This window comes from Typopeltis vanoorti, chromosome 21 (assembly GCF_054136105.1).
Source record: "Typopeltis vanoorti isolate ZY-2024b chromosome 21, IOZ_Tvanoo_1.0, whole genome shotgun sequence".
NCBI classification, from domain to species: Eukaryota; Metazoa; Arthropoda; class Arachnida; order Uropygi; family Thelyphonidae; genus Typopeltis; species Typopeltis vanoorti.
Window position 1 is genome coordinate 100,427,156 of NC_143569.1, and position 18,748 is coordinate 100,445,903.

At 34.3% G+C, this 18,748-nt stretch overlaps 1 protein-coding gene across 4 annotated transcripts in view; it reads left to right on the forward strand.

Annotated features, from left to right (window-relative positions):
* Positions 1-18,417, forward strand: part of LOC150095144 (sorting nexin lst-4-like) — a 189,471-nt gene extending 171,054 nt beyond the window's left edge. For all 4 annotated transcript variants that reach the window (XM_090411144.1, XM_090411141.1, XM_090411143.1 and 1 more), the window contains 2 exons: positions 6,079-6,285; positions 16,656-18,417. In XM_090411144.1, the coding sequence (XP_090267270.1) occupies positions 6,079-6,285; positions 16,656-16,706 (258 nt within the window). In that variant the 3' untranslated portion in view covers positions 16,707-18,417. The remainder of the gene's footprint in view (positions 1-6,078; positions 6,286-16,655) is intronic.
* The last annotated feature ends 331 nt before the right edge of the window (positions 18,418-18,748 follow it).

The following is an 18,748-nucleotide window of genomic DNA, read 5'->3' on the forward strand; positions in this document are numbered from 1 at the left end:
CCCCTCACTAACTTAAAAGTCTCTCGTATAACCTCCTTATTATGGGGGACTTCAACTATAGAGATATTGATTGGAAGGAAGAGAGATGACATGGCAGAAAAGAAATGGAATTTATACACATACTGAGAGATAATTACTAGAGACAGCATGCGATTATGATGGATGGACACTAGGAGTGTGAGAGTATTGGATCTGGTTAGAGGATCAGAAGAGCTATCCATAACTAAAGTGGCCACACTGCCTCCAAATAACCATGAAAATAACCATGTGGTCTTGACTTGGGAGATTGTAAAAAATTAGGAATATTCTATCAAGAAGGAGCATATGTGGAATCACAAGGCAGATGATTATGACAAGCTTAGAATGAAGCTCGAAGCTGTTCCATGGCATAAAACCCTGTAAGGGAAAGATGTTAGTAATGCATGGGAGATAGTTAAGGAAGCTATATTAAATCGTATACCTAAGGTAAGGAGCAGTGGCAGCTCGTACATAAGCACTGCGATGCTACAGCACTCCAAGGAAAAAATGAAAAAAATTAAATTTTGTTTGTGTTTATAAATAATAACAATGCTTACAACATTATATAAATGCAATAGACCATGTTAAAGGTTACAGCTTATGTTTTGACATTGATTGAATAGTTAATAATTGGAATTGTTCAATTAACACTTTAGATTATGAAACAAATGCACTCCAATCTAGTGCAGTGTCAGAATTATCACGTTAGGCCAATTACAGCTAGCCTTGCCGATATTTGTTTGTGCTTCTCAATGCACGTCACAAGTGATCCGACACTGCTCATTTGGATAGTGTATCGTATGCTTGTACGCATTATTTCTGTGAGATACGAAACTTTTATTATTGGTGCGTGTTCGTGGTGAGGGTGAACAATTTTTTGTAAATCTTATTTTATTTTGTTAAAATAACATATAATTATTTATTTATTATAGATACAAAGATGAATTATGACGAGTGTCACTGTTGAAAATATGAAAAGAATTATATTTTTTCAATTATCGTTACACGAAACAAATGCACTGTGATCTAACGTGTGAGAATTATTGTACCATTTGCAGCTAGACTCGCCGATATTCGTTTATGCTTGTCATTACACGTTACATGTGATTCTGACACTGCTCGTTTGGGCAGTGTATTTATGCTTGTGCACATTATTTCTGCAAGATACGAAACTTTTACTATTGGCATTTGTTCGTGGTGAGGGTGGAATATTTTTAATAAAGCAATTTTTTTAATATGTAAATTTATTTATTAATAAATTGGTTACTGATTAGGAAAAAAAGATTTATTTTTATTTATTTTTTTTTTTTTATTTTGTATATGTAGCACCCCCACTTAAAATTTTCACTGGCCGCCTCTGGTAAGGAGGGTCAATCAAGTAGGAGTTAGATGGATGAGTAATATCATTAAGCACGAGCTTCAGAAAAAAAAATGCTGTGGACAGTATATAAGGAGAAAGGGGACCAGCAAACTCACGAAAAGTTCAAGACTCAGGCTGGCTGAGTGGTTAGTGTATCCTCTCTCTCCAGCCAAAAGGCTGCGTGTTCAAATCCCACCGTGGGCATGAATGTTTGTGATTGTCTGTGGAAATACTAGTGGTGGTGGTTGGTGGTAGATGGCATCGGTGTAGTTGCAGTCAGTTGTGGATTGAGTGGTGTAGAAATAGTTTTAGAGTAGGTGCCCTCCTTCATTGAGTCTTTGGACTCCCTGGAGCTGTCGTAATAATAATAATAATAATAATAATAATAATAATAATAAAGAAGGATGACCAGTATGGTAAGGAAGGCAAAAGCAGATTATGAGAAGAACTAACTAAGCAGACCAAAGGAAATCCCAAAGTGTTCTTTTGCTATGTGGCAAGTAAGAGAAAGAATAACTATGGAAGAATAACCTTAATGAGTGATGATGGTTATGAGGAGGCAGAAGCAGATAAAATAGTTAAGCTACTGAGGAACCATTTCACAAGGGTATATCATACAAGTGAAGTTACTGTTTTAACATATGTGACAGAGACTTATGTGCGAACAGAAAGGTTAATGAATTAGAGGTTCTTGGGATATTGCAGAATCTCAATGTGAATAGAGCTTTGAGACTAGATGGAATATCAGCCTCATGTTTTGTGGGAATGTGCAATGGAACTGGTAATGGGTTTGACTAGGCTCTTTAATTTAAGTCTCAGCTCTGGTAGAGTTCCAAGAGAGTGGAAAGAGGGCAACATAATTCCCTTTCATAAGGGAGGTTCTAAGACTACAGTGGAAAATTATAGACCAATCAGTATCTCAGGAGTGGTGGTAAAAGTATTAGAATATTGAACCAAGGTTTTGATGTTGGCTGTGGATTTAGGATGGAACGAGGGATGAAGGCATTCATTCCTGTGGGGATGATTTCTGTTATTTGGTCTAAACAGGTGTTTTATCAGGAGAACTGAAGCATTAGTTAGTCCATTGGAAAGAGGAATAGAAATCATGGAGTTCATCCCATTCGATACTCTTGTAGTTCCAAAGAACATGATACTTAGAACTGAGAGGTGAAGGTTGTTCCATGGCAAACGAGACTTGTTTGAGGCAATGAGCTGAGTTATGATGAGAACTGGCATCCAGTATATTTGAAGGGGAGTTTGTTAGAAAGAGATCAAGTGTGTTGGCAAATTGGAGGTTGGGACTGTCAGTTATTCTAGTATGGAGATTGACACTCTGTGTTAGGTCATTGCTAATAGTAAATACCTCAGCATCCCTGCCTGCTTGATCAGTGGAACTGGAGAAGGGAAGACAATTTGAATTGTGGACATTTAAGATCTCTGACATGGAATAAGGAACTGTGTAATGTGTAGTTTGGGCAGTTGTTGTTGAAGTTGCCAGTTGGGGTTCTGTTCCTAACCCTATCCTAATTTATGCTCGAGCATAGACCTACGCATTTTACAGTGTAGGCATTCGGAACAGAAATCCTATGGAATAGGTTGGTTACTCCTTATTCCTGGAGGTTTCCTATGTCTTTAGAAACGTATGTTCATGGGGCCAGTTTGCCTATTCTGGATGACGAAAAATCTGAGTTTCAAGGTGAAAAAACCCCGTACTTCCGTATGAGACTGGCTAACTCACTTTTTGTCGAAAGAGACCAGATAAAGGTTCCTCACATCACTGACGAGAATCGAACCCAGGTCTTTCTGACTGGAGTTCTGTTAGGAACAGCAATTCTGGTTTAGATGACAAATCATTTATATTGCCGTTTAGTCAAGTTTCAATTTAACTATAAAACACAAATAAATGCCACACTTATGAAAATGGTTTACAATTATGAATTATCAGTGCATTTTTTTTTTTGTAAAGGATGTTGTCAAGTGCAATATTTTTTAAGTTTCCAACAATTGAAACATTTTAATCATTGATATTTTTACAACAACCTATTTGTGAAGTAAGAGATTAAACCTTGAGTTGATTGAAAAACAAAAGAAAGGAACAATGAATGGTGCATTAGATACTAGGAATACTTTTTTAAATAACGAAACCTGTGGTGCGATCATAATTAAAAGAAACATACGTTTTAACCACAGTGAAAATTATTTAATTGTAAATATTTCATCTTAAGTATCTTAGGACATCATCAGTACAGTAGTTTAAAACAATAATAGGAATAGCATACAGTTAGGGCGCATGATTACAATAGAATCTCATTAAACGCGCATAACGTGCGTGCTACAGAAGTAAAAAAAAAAAAAAAAAAAATTATTTAACACAATTTTGTATGACAATTTCCCATACTTTAGGAATAGTAAGAACGTCGTTGTGGTTTAAGTTTGGTCTGTGTAGTAGGGCTTTAAACTTTTATACGTGAACGTTTATACAAAAAAAGTTCTGAAGCCCTACTACACAGACCAAACTTAAACCACAATGACGTTCTTACTATTCCTAAAGTATGGGAAATTGTCATACAAAATTGTATTAAATAATTTTTTTTTTTTTTTTTACTTCTGTAGCACGTTATGCACGTTTAATGAGATTCTATTGTAATCATGCGCCCTAACTGTATGTTATTCCTATTATTGTTTAAAACTACTGTACTGATGATGTCCTAAGATACTTAGGATGAAATATTTACAATTAAATAATTTTCACTGTGGTTAATACGTGTGTTTCTTTTAATTATATTAGGAATACATTGCAAGTCATGAAACTCATATAGTAGATTGAAGGAGCATGTTAATAAGTAAAAACAAGAGAAAAATAGTAGTGATGTATAACTTAGTAAGGCAGTTCTCCAGGACTGTTAACATATAAATAATTATTTGTAGAATGGGAGAACAAGAAACTATCCCTGGAAGCTGTATAAAAGTATGATAAGCAGGAATGGGCCTCCATAGCTCAGTCAGTATAGATGAAGCCCTTTGGTCAGAAAGACCTGGGTTTGATTCCTGTCAGTAAGGTGAGGAACCTTTATCTGGTCTCTTTTGACTAAGAGTGAGTTAGCTGGTTTTGTATGGAGGTAGAGAGTTTTTTCACCTGGAAACTAAGGTTTTTCATCCCCCCAGAACAGGCAAACTGGGCCTGTGAACACATGCTTCTACAGACATAAGACACCTCCAAGAATAAGGAGTAACCAACCTATTCCATAGGATTTCGGTTCTAAATACCTCATGGTAAAATGTGTAAGTCTACACATTAGCATAAATTAGGATAGAATAGGAATTAAGATAGGAAGCAGGAATAGATTGGTAGGAATAGCACAGGCTTGATTGGCGAGTGGAATGCATTGCCAGAAGATGTGCTGAGTAAGGGAATAAGTTTACGATGTCGTCTGACTGGTATAGTAAGGTGAAGTGGACCTACTCTGAGAAGCCTTGCAACTCCCCAAAAGTCTGCTTATCATATCATCATCATCATCATCATCATGCATATCAAGGATTTAGGCCTAGCATCGCCTGTTCCGGCCTTAGAAGTCATCGTTTAGAGGACATCCTGGTTTTCTTTTTCCTAATGGCTTGTACTTCAAGGCTTGCTTTAGTAATCTTTCTGTTTTCATTCTTTAAACGTGTTTTCCATCCATTTATGTTTATATTTTTTAATTTTTTCTATTACTGGTTCTTGGTTTAATTCTTTCATAATTTCTTCGTTTCTGTTGTGATCAAATACGGTATACTTTGCAGTTTTTCTCATAAACTTCATTTCTGCTGTTATTAATCTTTGTTTGTCTTTTTGTTTTATTGTCCAGATTTCGCTTCCATACATTAAGACTGGTAGGGCTAATGTACTGTATACTTTTAGTCTGGTTTGTTTTTGATCTAGGTTTGGTTTAAAAATAGAGTTAATTACACCTGTTATTTTTAAATATTTTGCAATTTTTGTTTATATCTTTTTCATTTTCATATGTGATTATACATCCTAAGTAGTTAAATGAATTCACCTGTTCTAAGATCTTGTTATCTATTACTATTTTAGTTCTTGCTGGATCATGTCATTTAAAGGCCATAGTTTTTGATTTTTTTGTTGATATTATCATACCATAATCTTTGGCTATCTCATTTAGATCTAAAATAGCTTTCTGTAAGTTATCTTTAGAATTTGTAGTTATTATTTGGTCGTCAGCAAAAAGGAGAGTGTTTAAGTTCACTGTAGGAGAAAGTTTAATACCTTGATGTAAATTTTTATTCCATTTTATTATTATTTCATTTAAATAAATATTAAAAAGAGTTGCTGAGACGGGACATCCCTGTCGGACCCCTTGGTTTATCTCTCTCGTATATGATAGCTTGTGATTTAATCTTATTTGTATTTGATTATTTTCATATATACTTGTGATAGCTTTTAGGATATTATTTGGTATTTGTCTTTCTTTTAATATGTTAAATAATATGTTTCTTTTAACTTTGTCAAATGTTTGTCAAAGTCAATAAATGCAATATGTGTTTCTAAATTGTATTCTCTTCTTTTCTCTATTATTAATTTTAGTCAAAAGGCCAGGTCTATATATGATCGTCCTGCTTATCATATGAATAATAATAATTCTCATAATAATAGTAATAATAATAATATATTTATTTATTTTCATATCATTTATTTCCATTAGGGTGCATTTGGAAAGAAAGAAGAACATGAAAAACTTGTAGATGAAGGAAAGCTTGATGCTTTTGAGGCCACAGCTATTGCTCAACGTACAGATGTTGTTTCTTATGTTACCCTTGCAGAAATTAATCATTTCCAAACTGATCAAGTTGACCATTTTAAAACAGGATTTGAAAATTTCCTGAAAGCTCAAATTGATTTTCATCAACAGGTGTGTTTCTTGCTACATATTTCTATTATTTTATGATTAATAAGTAATACAGTCCTGTGTTGGAAATTTTGCATGTTTTTTTGTTTTTTTTAATTTTTCAATTTTTATTGTGTATTCTTTCTTTCATATATTATTATTATCATGAGATCATGGAGTCAAAAGACTCATCATGGGAGTTCCCAACTATCACATGCATACATAGCTCATCATACCATGCCTTAAATGCATTTGTTGTCTCTGCACTCTTGCATTTCAATGACTTACCTCTCTCTCTCTCTCTCTCCGTGCAAAAAACACGTCTCAATCATATACCCCTCGTGTTCTCCTCTTCCCTCATTCTATGAAAAACCCAATCCTCATTAATCTGGTAATAGCCCCTTACCCACTTATGTCTCAATCACATACTCCCTGTCTTCTCCTCCTTCTATCCACTAGACTGCAGATGGCATTTCCTCAATTTATCTTCACATTCAGCATTCCAGAGACCAGAAACCAGCTTAGTCAACTGTCTGTGGACCCTTTCTAATATCTCTTCATCATTTTGGAAATCAGTGACCAAATTTGTGCATGGTAATCCATATGATGCCTGATCAAAGGCTTATATAATTGAACCATAACATCTTACTTCTACACATCATTACTGTAATTCACTGTGCTATCCTCACAATTTTAGCAATGTGTCCCTAAAAGTTTAGGTCCTTGTCAACCACCACAACCCCAAGATTCCCTCCAACTTTGTTAAAATATCTCCACGAAATGCATACTCTACTGCGCATCTTTGTTTCCTGAATTTTAAAACCTTAGTTTTCAACATTGATTTCAACATCTGAAAATAAGGCATGTGTAGCTCAGTGAAAGTGGCGCTTGGTCGCTTGAAGTCTGACTGTAGTTCAAGTCTAGTTGACGAATGAAGGAACTTTCAGGGTTGACACTGGGGAGTTCTTTCGCTTGGTTGATCAGCGGGAAGGAGTGATGACAAGAGGCCATCCCTGGAAGTTACGAAAGGAAACTGTGAGCAAGAGGGTAAGGAGTGGTTTCTTTGTGTGGAGGGTGGTTGAGCCATGGAATGCATTGCCTGATGGAGTGGTGGGAGCGAGAACGGTCAGTGACTTTAAAGAGTGGTATGATAAACTTTGTGTTTCTCAGGGGGGGACACCTCCCCTCGATGAGTCTTGACAGACTTTATGTCTTAGGAAGGACCTCCCTCGATGAGTCTTTTGACTCCTTGGAGGCCTGAATAATAATAATAATAATAATAATAATAACTACATATGACCATTCACACCTTTCTCAATGTTATTAACAAGTTAAATAGCAGTGTTCCACAACAGAGCCTTGAGGAACACCACTAATGACTTTATTCTTCTGAGATATTGCTCCTCCAGACATAACTTGCTGATTCCTATCAGACAGCCAATCTCCAATCCAGAGCATTAATCTACTATCCAACCCCATCTGTTCTGTTTGAATTACCAGCTTGTCATGCAAAAATCTATCAAAGGCCTTTACAATATCTTAATATACCAATGTGGATGCATCTCCCTTATCCAATGTATCTTGTTATAATAAACAAATATAGAGTTAGCAAATCCATTCTGTTCATCAGAGAGAGAGAGAGGGAATTCTGCTATTGTCAACCCAATTCTGAATTTTGTTCTCACTAACCTAAATAATAATTTAACAACAATAACTCCAGACACTCACAGATTGGCCTATACTTGGTATTATTACCTCCTCTTATGAAGTGGAATGATTTTACCTGTTTTCACTCCTTTGGAAACTGTAGCCCAATCTAAGACTTATATTAAAAAGATATGTCATAGCTGTTGTTAGCTCCCTGGAACATTTCCTTACACCATAATCTTAATATATCATCAAAGACAGAAACTGTTTTATTTTATGTATTTGTTTATTTTATTTTATTTATATTTTTTTTTTTGGTGAGTGAAGCTGCAAAATACAAGAACAGATACACAACTCACTATATGCCAACTTTGGAAATAAGAAATTCCCTGTTTCTAGAAAGTATGAGAAGTATTGAGGCATGTAATATTCAAATATAGGCTCCAGTGATAACATTATGCAGTCTCATTCTGACAATAGGTTCAATCTACAAGATTGCACAATGCCTCTTCTTATTCATTTGCATTCAAAATATCACAAGTAATACAGCTTGATGCGTTTAGATTTAGACATGAATGAGGTTTATATGTTTGTGTGTGTATGTACACATTTAGATTTGAGTGTTAATAGCACAATAGATGCTCGATAGGCTGTTGGGAGAAGAAAGTATGTGCTCAAGCTAGGAAAAGGCAATTACATATGATGGAGCTGCAAGTAAGCTACCCATAGAGATGTGAGATGAATTATGGTGTTATTATTATTATTATTATCTATTATCTATTTTGGGCATTATCATTAACTCTGTAGTTGACAAAGGTAGTAAAAACAGCATTAAAAAGATAAGTAAAATTTTAGTATGGTGGGGGTGGGGTGTGTGTGCAATATCTATTTTAAATTAACATGATTAATTTGACTGTTTGTGTGATTGGGCTAAGTTTTAGACTTTGTTTTAGTAAATGAGTAAAGTGTTTAGCTTTACTCATTGTATCTATTATGACAGCTAACATATTGCCAGTCTGGTTGGCCAAGTAGTTAGCGTATCCTCTCTCCAGCCAAAAGGCTGTGGGTTTGAATCCCACTGTGGGCATGGATGCTTGTGCTTGTTTGTGGAAATACTAGTGGTGGTCAGCAGTAGATGGCATTGGTGTAGTTGCAGTCAGTTGCTGGATTTGAGGGGTGGAGACAGAGTTATAGAGCAGGTGTCCTCCCTCGATGAGTCTTTGAACTCCATGGAGGTTTCAAGTAATAATAATAATAATAATAATAATACCTCCAGTGGAGTTAAGGACGCATTGAAGGAGGCTATACATCAGCCATACATGCTGTCATACTTTCTCTTAAACTCATGTTAGATGTACTCACTACATCAACAGGCAAACTGTTCCAGTCACTTTTCTCTAAGGTGAAAACCTGGCTCTTGCACCTTCTTAACTGTGAACAAACTCAACTTTCATGGATGCCTCCCTCCTTCCTTCCATATGTCAAATATGGACGATATCCTATAGCATCCATTCAAAAGTTTATAGACCACAGTCACATCACTCTCTTTCTCTTGTTAACCAGAGTCTGCAGTTCACATACTCTGAATCCACCCTCATAATCCACATTTCCCAATCCTGATATATATATATATATATATATAAATATATATATATATATATATATATATAAATATATATATAGTCTTTTGTAACTCTTCTTTGCACCCTTTTCATAGCGTCTTTATCGTTGGAGTAAAGTGGATGACAAACAATATTAAACAGGAACTGCATGCGAAAAAGAGGCTATGGAAGAGATACAAGTGAAGAGAAGATGCATGAAGAATATAAGACACAGGCCAGGAGAGTGAATAGTATGGTAAGAAACTGGAATATGAGAAAAGACTGGCCCTGAGATCCAAGGAAAATCCTAGGGAATTTTTTAGATATGTGGCCAGTAGGAGGAGAAATGACTGTGGAAGAATGACATTGTGGGATAAAAATGGGAATAGAGTGACCGATGTAGAGGACATAGTGGAATTGTTCAATGAACACTTTAATGGAGTATTTCATCCTGGAGGAGTCAATTCGAATAAATACTAGAGGGATAGGGCAGGTTCGAGGTTTAGAGGTGCAGGAGGAGAGTGTTCCAAATACTGAGTACTCTGGATGTCAGTAAAGCTGTGGGGCTGGATGGTATTTCACCACAAGTTTTGAGAGAATGTCCTAGGGAACTGACAGTGCCTTTGACCTGGCTTTTCAGTGAAAGTCTGGCTGCGGGAAAGGTGCCCATGGAACGGAAGGAAGGTAAGATAGTGGCATTGCATAAGGGCGGTAGCAGACTGGAAGTGTCTAATTATAGACCAGTTTACGTGTCATCAGTAGTTAGTAAGATCTTGGAGAAAGTAGTGAGGGTCCGTATATAGCAGTGGTGTTCAACCTTTTTTACTACGCAAGCTACTTTTCTATAATAAGTTATTCGGCGATCTACTCTCTCTGTCTTATATAGATCACGTTCCCCCAACCTGATATCTGATTACGCACAAATAAACAACTAAAAATAAACAACTAAAAAAAATATACAACTAAAAACTTTGTGTATTTAAAAATTTATTTATCACTTTTAATTATTTTAATACAACAAATATTTTAATACAAAAAAAAAAAATATATATATATATATATATACATTGGATTATATATATATATATATTGGAATAAAATATTTATTTCTCTATTTTGGAAAACCAAAGTTAGAAAAAACAACAGATTGATTATAAACTCACAAGTTACAAGAAATGCTGGTTGATTAAAAAAAAAAAAGTTAATGTGAAATTTCGCATTGTTTGGACCTCACAATATTTTCATAGTCAAGTTGATATGAAGAAGTGGCCAATCGCAGACAATCATCCAAATGATCATTTGTAGTTGTTTTCTTAATTGATTTTTTATGAAGGTCATATTTGAAAAAGCGGATTCTGACAAGTATGTCGATCCAAAACACGACAGAATTTTTTGCGCAATATCAGTTAATATTGGGAATTTTTCATGTGCATACTTCCAAATGACTTCATTGTTTATTGATTTTAAATGTAAACTATTCTGAATGTTTATTATCTCAAGTTCTACTTCAGCTTGGTTTATATCAAACAGCCCACTAATATCATTTGAAATTTCTGTGATGTTCAAGTTTTCTTGAAATGGATTATTGATAAAAGATACAATCATTTCAGTTTTATTGAAATCTCTAAATCTTGAATTTATTTCTTCCTCAACTAATTCTATTTCATGAATAAATTATTTTAAATCATAGCATTTCTTGATTTTGTTTAAAAAATGTTAATAAATATGGGAGATGTCTAAATTCACAGTCATTTATATTTTTCTTTAATAAAAGTAAGTATTGTTGGAAAGTTTTTATTGAACGTAACATGTCAATTAAATTTTTATCTCTACCTTGTAACTCTAAATTTAAATTGCTTAATTTCGTACAGAAATCTATTAAAAATGATAAGTGTAACAACCATCTTTTATCACTCAATTGTGGATTAATATCTCCTTTTTCATCAAGAAAAAATTTTATATCGTTAACTAATACAAGAAATCTTTCTAAAAATTGACTTCTGCTGAGCCAGCGAACATTATTATACAACAGAAGTTCCCTGTCATCATCTGCCTGTAATTTAAATAACCGCCATTGCAGGGCTTTTCCTCGAACAGAATTTACAATTTTAAATGTAATATCCAAAACATTTTTTGTGTTTAATCTCTTACTATACAGTACTTGTTGGTGAATAATACAGTGGTATGTTAAAAAATCTGGATATTTGTCATCGTTTTTACATAATGAAATGAAGCCTGATTTATTACCTATCATTGCAAGAGCACCATCAGTAGTAATAGACACAAGTTTAAAAAGCGAAAGTTTGTGTTGTTTCACAAATTCATCAAATGCCGAAAAAATGTCTTCTCCCCTAGTCCTTCCCAATAATGGTGTAATTTTCAAAAGTTCTTCTTTACTTGAATAATCTTGAAATACCATGCAAATAAATACCATTAACTGAGCAATATCAGTGAAGTCGTTTGGTTCATCAAATTGTAATGAAAACGCAACACACTGGTGAATGTCTGACATTAACCTGGCCTGGAAACTTTTCTCCAGTAATTGGAACTCTTCCTTTTGGCAATTTGAAACCTTGTCTGTGGCCTAGAAGTAGTCTCTCTCTAGCGACGTCTCGAACTGAGAAGCTCCTTTCTGGAAGCGGGAAACTCCTCTCTCAAGCAACGTGGATCCAGGCAGTCTCTCTGATGGGGACTCTGGACCCAGTGGCCTCCTCTCTGACAGCAATCTGGAACCGGGACCCCTTCTGCTTGCTTCAGTCCCTTTTTATTAGGCCTCCTCTAAGACCTCGCATGAAGTTTGGCAACACCCAAAGAATCAAATCGGTATGAGACTTTCATCTTAAGTTTCAAGTTTGGCATGAGTTTTGTTCTCCGCTTTCTTTCGATTGTAAGTTGCCAGCCATCGGAAAGTTTTTTGAACTCTTTCTGACTGACTTTGGAGATGTTTACATTTAGAGCCTGCAAGACTTTCTCATACATACAAGTTTTAATAACAATCTTTCTAATGCCGCTATGTACAGCTTCGGCGACAAAAACATTGCCTTTATTTTTAACACTCTAACATATTCTTATTAAGGCAATATATACAGTTAGCTTCAAAAGAGTTATTTACAAAAACTATACCGAAACAAACAAAGTTTATTTTTTTACAATATTCACATGGGACATAACCTAAGTAAAAAATCGATGTAATGTGCTTTGGAATATTTAATATTTAAGCTACAATCGAGTTTTTACACGTTGATTATAATCGTATTCACTTGGCTCACTGTTTGACTTCCACTGATCCAAATTAATTCATTTACCTGGACTTATAAGAAAATGACTGATTTGGCAATTTTAACGAAAAATAAATAAACAATAGCAATAAACTTAAAGCGAATTAAAAATAATACAAAATAATGATAAATAAAATATTATGTTTCCAGTTTTAATTAAATTTGTAAGTAAGGAGGAATACACAAGAGATTGACCAAAAATCGCTCCGCGATCAACGGGTTGAACACCCCTGGTATATAGGGGTTTTATAAAATTCATGCAAGTGAAAATTTTCAATATATGAAAAATAGTCAGAGAACTAGGGACCATCCATGAAAGTTGTGTAAGAGTGTAGTTAATAGGGGCCAGATTTTTTGTGTGGTGAGTGAGTGAGTGTGAATGGATTGCCAGAATTGGTTGTGACTTCCCTGATGGTGAATAGATTCAAGGAGGGATATGATAGATTGTGTGGATAGATTGGGTCTCCCATGATGAGTCTTTGGACTTCATTGAGGTGCCCATATAATAATAATAATACCAGCAGAAGTGTTTGTCTACCACCAAGGGGTCTAGTTGTTATTTTCACCAAATTGGAAGGTATGCATCTGTCTGGAAAAACACCACTACTTGCTTAATTGTGAGATCTGAAGTGCATGTTGCCATATTTGGTTCCCAGTACAAGGTTTCTGGCTTTTGCCCCCCCCCCCCTCCTGTTTTTTCTACAGTTTATTCCAGTGTATTCAGTATACCATATAGAAGAAATCAAATGCTCCAATTCCAGGATACAGTAAAATGGTTCTGTAGTCCATCTGTTGGATAGTACATGAAACTGATAATATGTTTATCGGCTACATTTGTCAATGGTCCTGAAATCATGATCATTTCAGACTAATTCAAGTGGGCTACATCATTTTAGACAAATGATGTAGCCAGCATTAGTGTATGTAACAATTCTCACCAATCTGTAATATATTGCATTGTATATATAGCATCTGTTTAATGCATTCGTTCTTATCTCACTGAATTTTAATCCTGTTAGGATCAGTATTCTGATTTGAGCTGGATTAATAGTAGGTTGATAAATGTCTTCAAAGAAAATCTTCATGCAATCAAATGTGTGAATAAGAAAGTATTCTCCTGGTTATATGTTGAACTCTTCATTGTAAAATTACGTCATTTTGGATGGTGAAAGATATAATCTATATTGGAAGATCTAGTAAGACTTTCCAGCCAATGGTCAAATACATGTAAATATATTTGACTACTGGCTACGGAGGAGAATGGATAGGATTGGCTCATTTCCCTCACTCTGATAAGCTCACCATTTCTTCTGCATGGTAATGGATGATGAGAGCAAGAAATTATCCTTAAAAGCTATATAAGAGTGTTGAGTATTGACAATTTTTGCACAGAGTAGGAGAACAGTGGAAAGCATGACATTTGCAGGCTGTGAGTGTGCTGACATGACAAGCGTGACTGGTATTGTAGTGTCTGAAAAGTACGAACTTCCAACAATGAGTCTAATCACCCAAAGGAGGCTAAAATAATAATTATTATTATTTTTTAATCATTGGCTACTCCATGGAGTCCTTAGACTCATCAAGGGAGGCCCTAAACATCATGCCAAGCATCATCCAACATTTGTGCAGTATCTATCATACTTTGCTTTGAACTCATTCACAGTCATGGTGCTCACAACAGACACTGGCAACCTATTCCACTCATTCACTACTCTCCAAGCAAAAAATCTGGTTCTGAAATATTTCCTGTGAATTAATCTTGTAAAAACCCTTCAGTAATTTATATGTCTCAATCATATCAACTATTTTCTTCCTTTCAACCAATTTCTGTAACCCACAAATCTTCAATCTGTTTTCATAAGGTTCATTCCATAGACCTGCTACCATCTCGGTCATTAGACTCTGGATCCTCTCGACCTCCTTCTCATCCCCAAGAAATCCTGGCACCCAGATCTGCATGCAGTAGTCAAGATGGGGTCTTATCAAGGCTTGATAAAGAGGAACAATAACCTGCTTGTCTTTGCTTGTCAAAGTATTTTTCAGTAATCAAGTAATCTGATGAGCTGTTTAGCCACATTTGCTATGTGCTCCCTAAACTTTAACTCCCTGTACACTAATACTTCCAAGGCGTTGTCAATTTCCTGGAATACAGTTCCACCAATGTGGTATAGCTGGTAATCTTTACAGCCTAAAATGCATAACCTTTCATTATGCCACTTTAAACTGACATCCATTCTCCTTTGCCAAGACTGCCAGTCTATCCAAATCATCCTGCAAAAATTTAACATCATCTCTATTAGCTATTGCTCTTCCCAAGTTTTCATCATTGGCAAACAACTGAACAATTCCTCTTAGATCCCTTCCTATATCATTAATGTACAAATTAATAGTAGTAGTAGCAGCCTCAAGAACCCAGGCCTTCTTCTGGACTCTACTCCTGAATAAACTTCTCTCTGATATCTCTTGATCAACCATCCTCTTATTCACCTCACCAACCCCTATATCCATTCCCATATACTGCAGTTTATTATTATTATCATCATCAGATTCCTGATATGTACCTTAAGGGGAGGGGGGGTACAGGATATTATGATAGTACTACGTAAAAAAATTACCTCGTTACTAAATTCCAATCAACAGTTTTCCTCCAAATTTATCTTTCAAAATTACAGCATTATCAGATCTAATATTTTTGTCTTCTAAGGCACTTTTTACTGTATCAATCCACCTATATCTTGGTCCCGGTGGATCTTTTTTGCTGGCACAGAACACACTTCTTTTGCTAATCTTTCTTCTCCCATTTTCATACCACCTGAGATTAGCTCCACTAACCCCTTCCTGAATGTTAACAATGGCAAGTTCTTTTATAATATTCTCATTTTTTAATATGATACTGCCATTGATGCCATCTGTTCACAGCCATAAATTTTCTTAGAACTATGATGTGTGGTCTCCAGTCTTTTGATCAAGTGTTTTATTTCTAATCCAGCTCTCAGATCCATGTTAAAATTGGTTTGAATACTCTCTTGTATACAACTAATTTAGTGTTTTGACTAATTTCCCACTTATTCCATATAAATTTATTCAGCTGACTTTCTATCATACTATCTTTACTAATTTTGTTCTATTTCCATATTTAATTTCCCATCTTGAATAAAAATTGTGTCGAAATGCTTGACTTGTTCTATAGGTTCTCTATTCAGAATACAGAAATGAATATTTTCATTGGCTGTCTTTTTTATTGCTGATTTTCATACCATATTTATTATAAGTGTTATTCAATTTAGCCAAGGAATCTTGCAGATTTGTGGTGACAGATACAAAAGGAATGATAATAATAATTATAAAGTTATAATTATTATTATCATTCCTTAAATACCCATCATATCTCATTTTGAACACTTTCGCCAAACACACTCACAACACCTAATAGTAACAAATTTCACATATTCGTCATATGCCATAAGAAGAATCACCTTATATGTATCGAAATCACATTCTGATTATTTGAAGTAAGAATCCCCCCCCACACACACACATGCCTGGCATAAGCTGCAAACTCATTTGTATCTATACTATAGATTCTCTTACTGACTAGTTTCTATCATATCTCTTCCTCTAAGTCTTGTTTCTAAAACCATGAAGATTACATTCCCTCAATCAATCCCTATATGTTACTTTCATCTATCTGTACAGAACCTATATGCGACCATATCTATACATAAGAAGTCGAAAGAATGTTAGTATTCACTGACACTCTTTTGAATTCTTAAGTAAGAATATAAATAATACTTTACTTTTGCTACTCATAGTGTTCGTTATTTGGAAAAAAAATAATTTATTTACTTCTTTTTTTTTATTATTCTAGATCACTTCCAAATTACAAGAGGCATTAGCGAAATATAGCCATTCAAAATAATTTGCTACTGATAGTGGTCAGTTTCTGCTTCAAGTGTGATAAATCTTCGATTACTAGATAAAAATGTATATTTAAAAGAAAGATTTTGGTATTGTGACCACATATTTATTAAGATAAATAAAGATAAACATATGTATAGATACTGCATTCGGATTTTTTAATTTGATGAACAGTTAGAGTGCTATAACAACATCAAATGGACTGTTTTAAGTAATTTCTTATTTCTTGTGTTTAAACTTGTAGTTACCTGTAACACCTGAAGATGTAAGTCAAATGACATACAAAACTTGTCAGGTTTGTTTATCTTTATTTATCTTAATAAACATGTGGTCACAATAACAAAATTTTTCTTTTGAACTGCTAAACTGCAGAAACCTATGCCTATAAAAATGTATATTGTAAAAATTAATGATAGTGTTTTTTTATCTCAGTTAATATTACTATGCTATACTGTTTAGGCAGTTGTTACAGAATAAAATTTTTGTAAACAATTGTAAAAGACTTGCAAAATTACAAATTTTCTATTTTATATGTATGTTATAAGTTACAAACATTCATGTCGTATGTGTGCATGGAAAATACTTTGTACAGTTTGCCCTCAATTTAATGGGCCCTGATTTAATGGACAAAACATTTCTGTCCTAAAGGAACAATTTAGAAACTTTTTTTATTTGCTATTTATTCTGTTATAAGACAACATATGGATGTACATCATACATTATACTGAATCATCATCAGGCCCTTGATGTGCTTCCTTATTATGAACATTTTAGAGCATTTCGATATTTTGATTACTACTGAGAAGGACACTCACCTGCAGAGATAAGATTTTCAAATTTGGTCTCCAGGATTTGAAGGGGATAAATTAACTGTGGAAATTTGGTACAGAGACAGATAACAAAGATGGTTTTAGGACTATTCAATGGTTATTGAATAGTTATTGGTTATGAGGATCGGCTGAGGAAATGTGGACTGCAGAGTTTGGTAGATAAAAGGAGAGGTGATATGATCGAGACTTTCAAACTGTTGAGAGGCAGTTAGAGGGTTGACACTGGAGAGTTCTTTTGCTTGGTGGAACAGGGGGGAAGAAGTGAGGACAAGGAACATCCCTGGAAGTTATGAAAGGAAGCAGTGAACAAGAGGGTGAGGAGTGGTTTCTTTGCATGCAGCGTGAAGTTGAACTGTGGAATTCATTGCCTGATAGTGAATAGCAGTCAATGAGTTCAAAGAGTGATATGATAGACTTTGTGTTTTCTAGGAAGGGCCTCCCACGATGAGTCTTTTGATTCCATGGAGGTCTGAATCATAATCATAATAATAATAATATACAGTAATAAGGAAGCAGCGTGAAAACATAAGGCAACTGAAATATGATGATTTCTTCAAGACCACTTCATCAACTGGATCTATTTTACTAGAACTCTACACCAGCAAGTAATTAACATCTCTTCCTCCATATGAAAGCTGCATTTATGATTCTGAAAATTGTAATTCTTTCAGTTAAGTTAATATTAAATATTATGTATCTTTTAATGTTTTTTATTGTATGTGTTTTATTCAATGTAGTTTAAGAATTTTTCCTTATAAAATGGATTTAAATAAAAACAAACAAACTAATCTTCACATTGAAAACAACTTTGTGTGAGCACTAAGAAAAAAAAGTTGTGGAAACGCTCCATTAGTTATATTGTATAGTTTTTGTTATGTTTAATTAAAATAATTAAAAAGGTTGGTTGCCATCGTAAATTTATTTTTTCTATTTTTAAAATATGTTTTATTAGCATGTATAAATTACTTAACACACATTATAATAATATTTTATTCATACATATACATTATAATAACATTTTAATATCCTGTAAGTTCATTACTAAGATATGTTTTTAAAATAATAATTATAAATAAATACATTTGATTTAACAGACTTTCAGGAATAGTGGACACCCCTTTCTCAAATAGTTCATTAAATCCAGAGCCTATTGTATTTGCATACACACACACACACACAGAGAATAATTCACCTATTATTAAAAATATTTAAC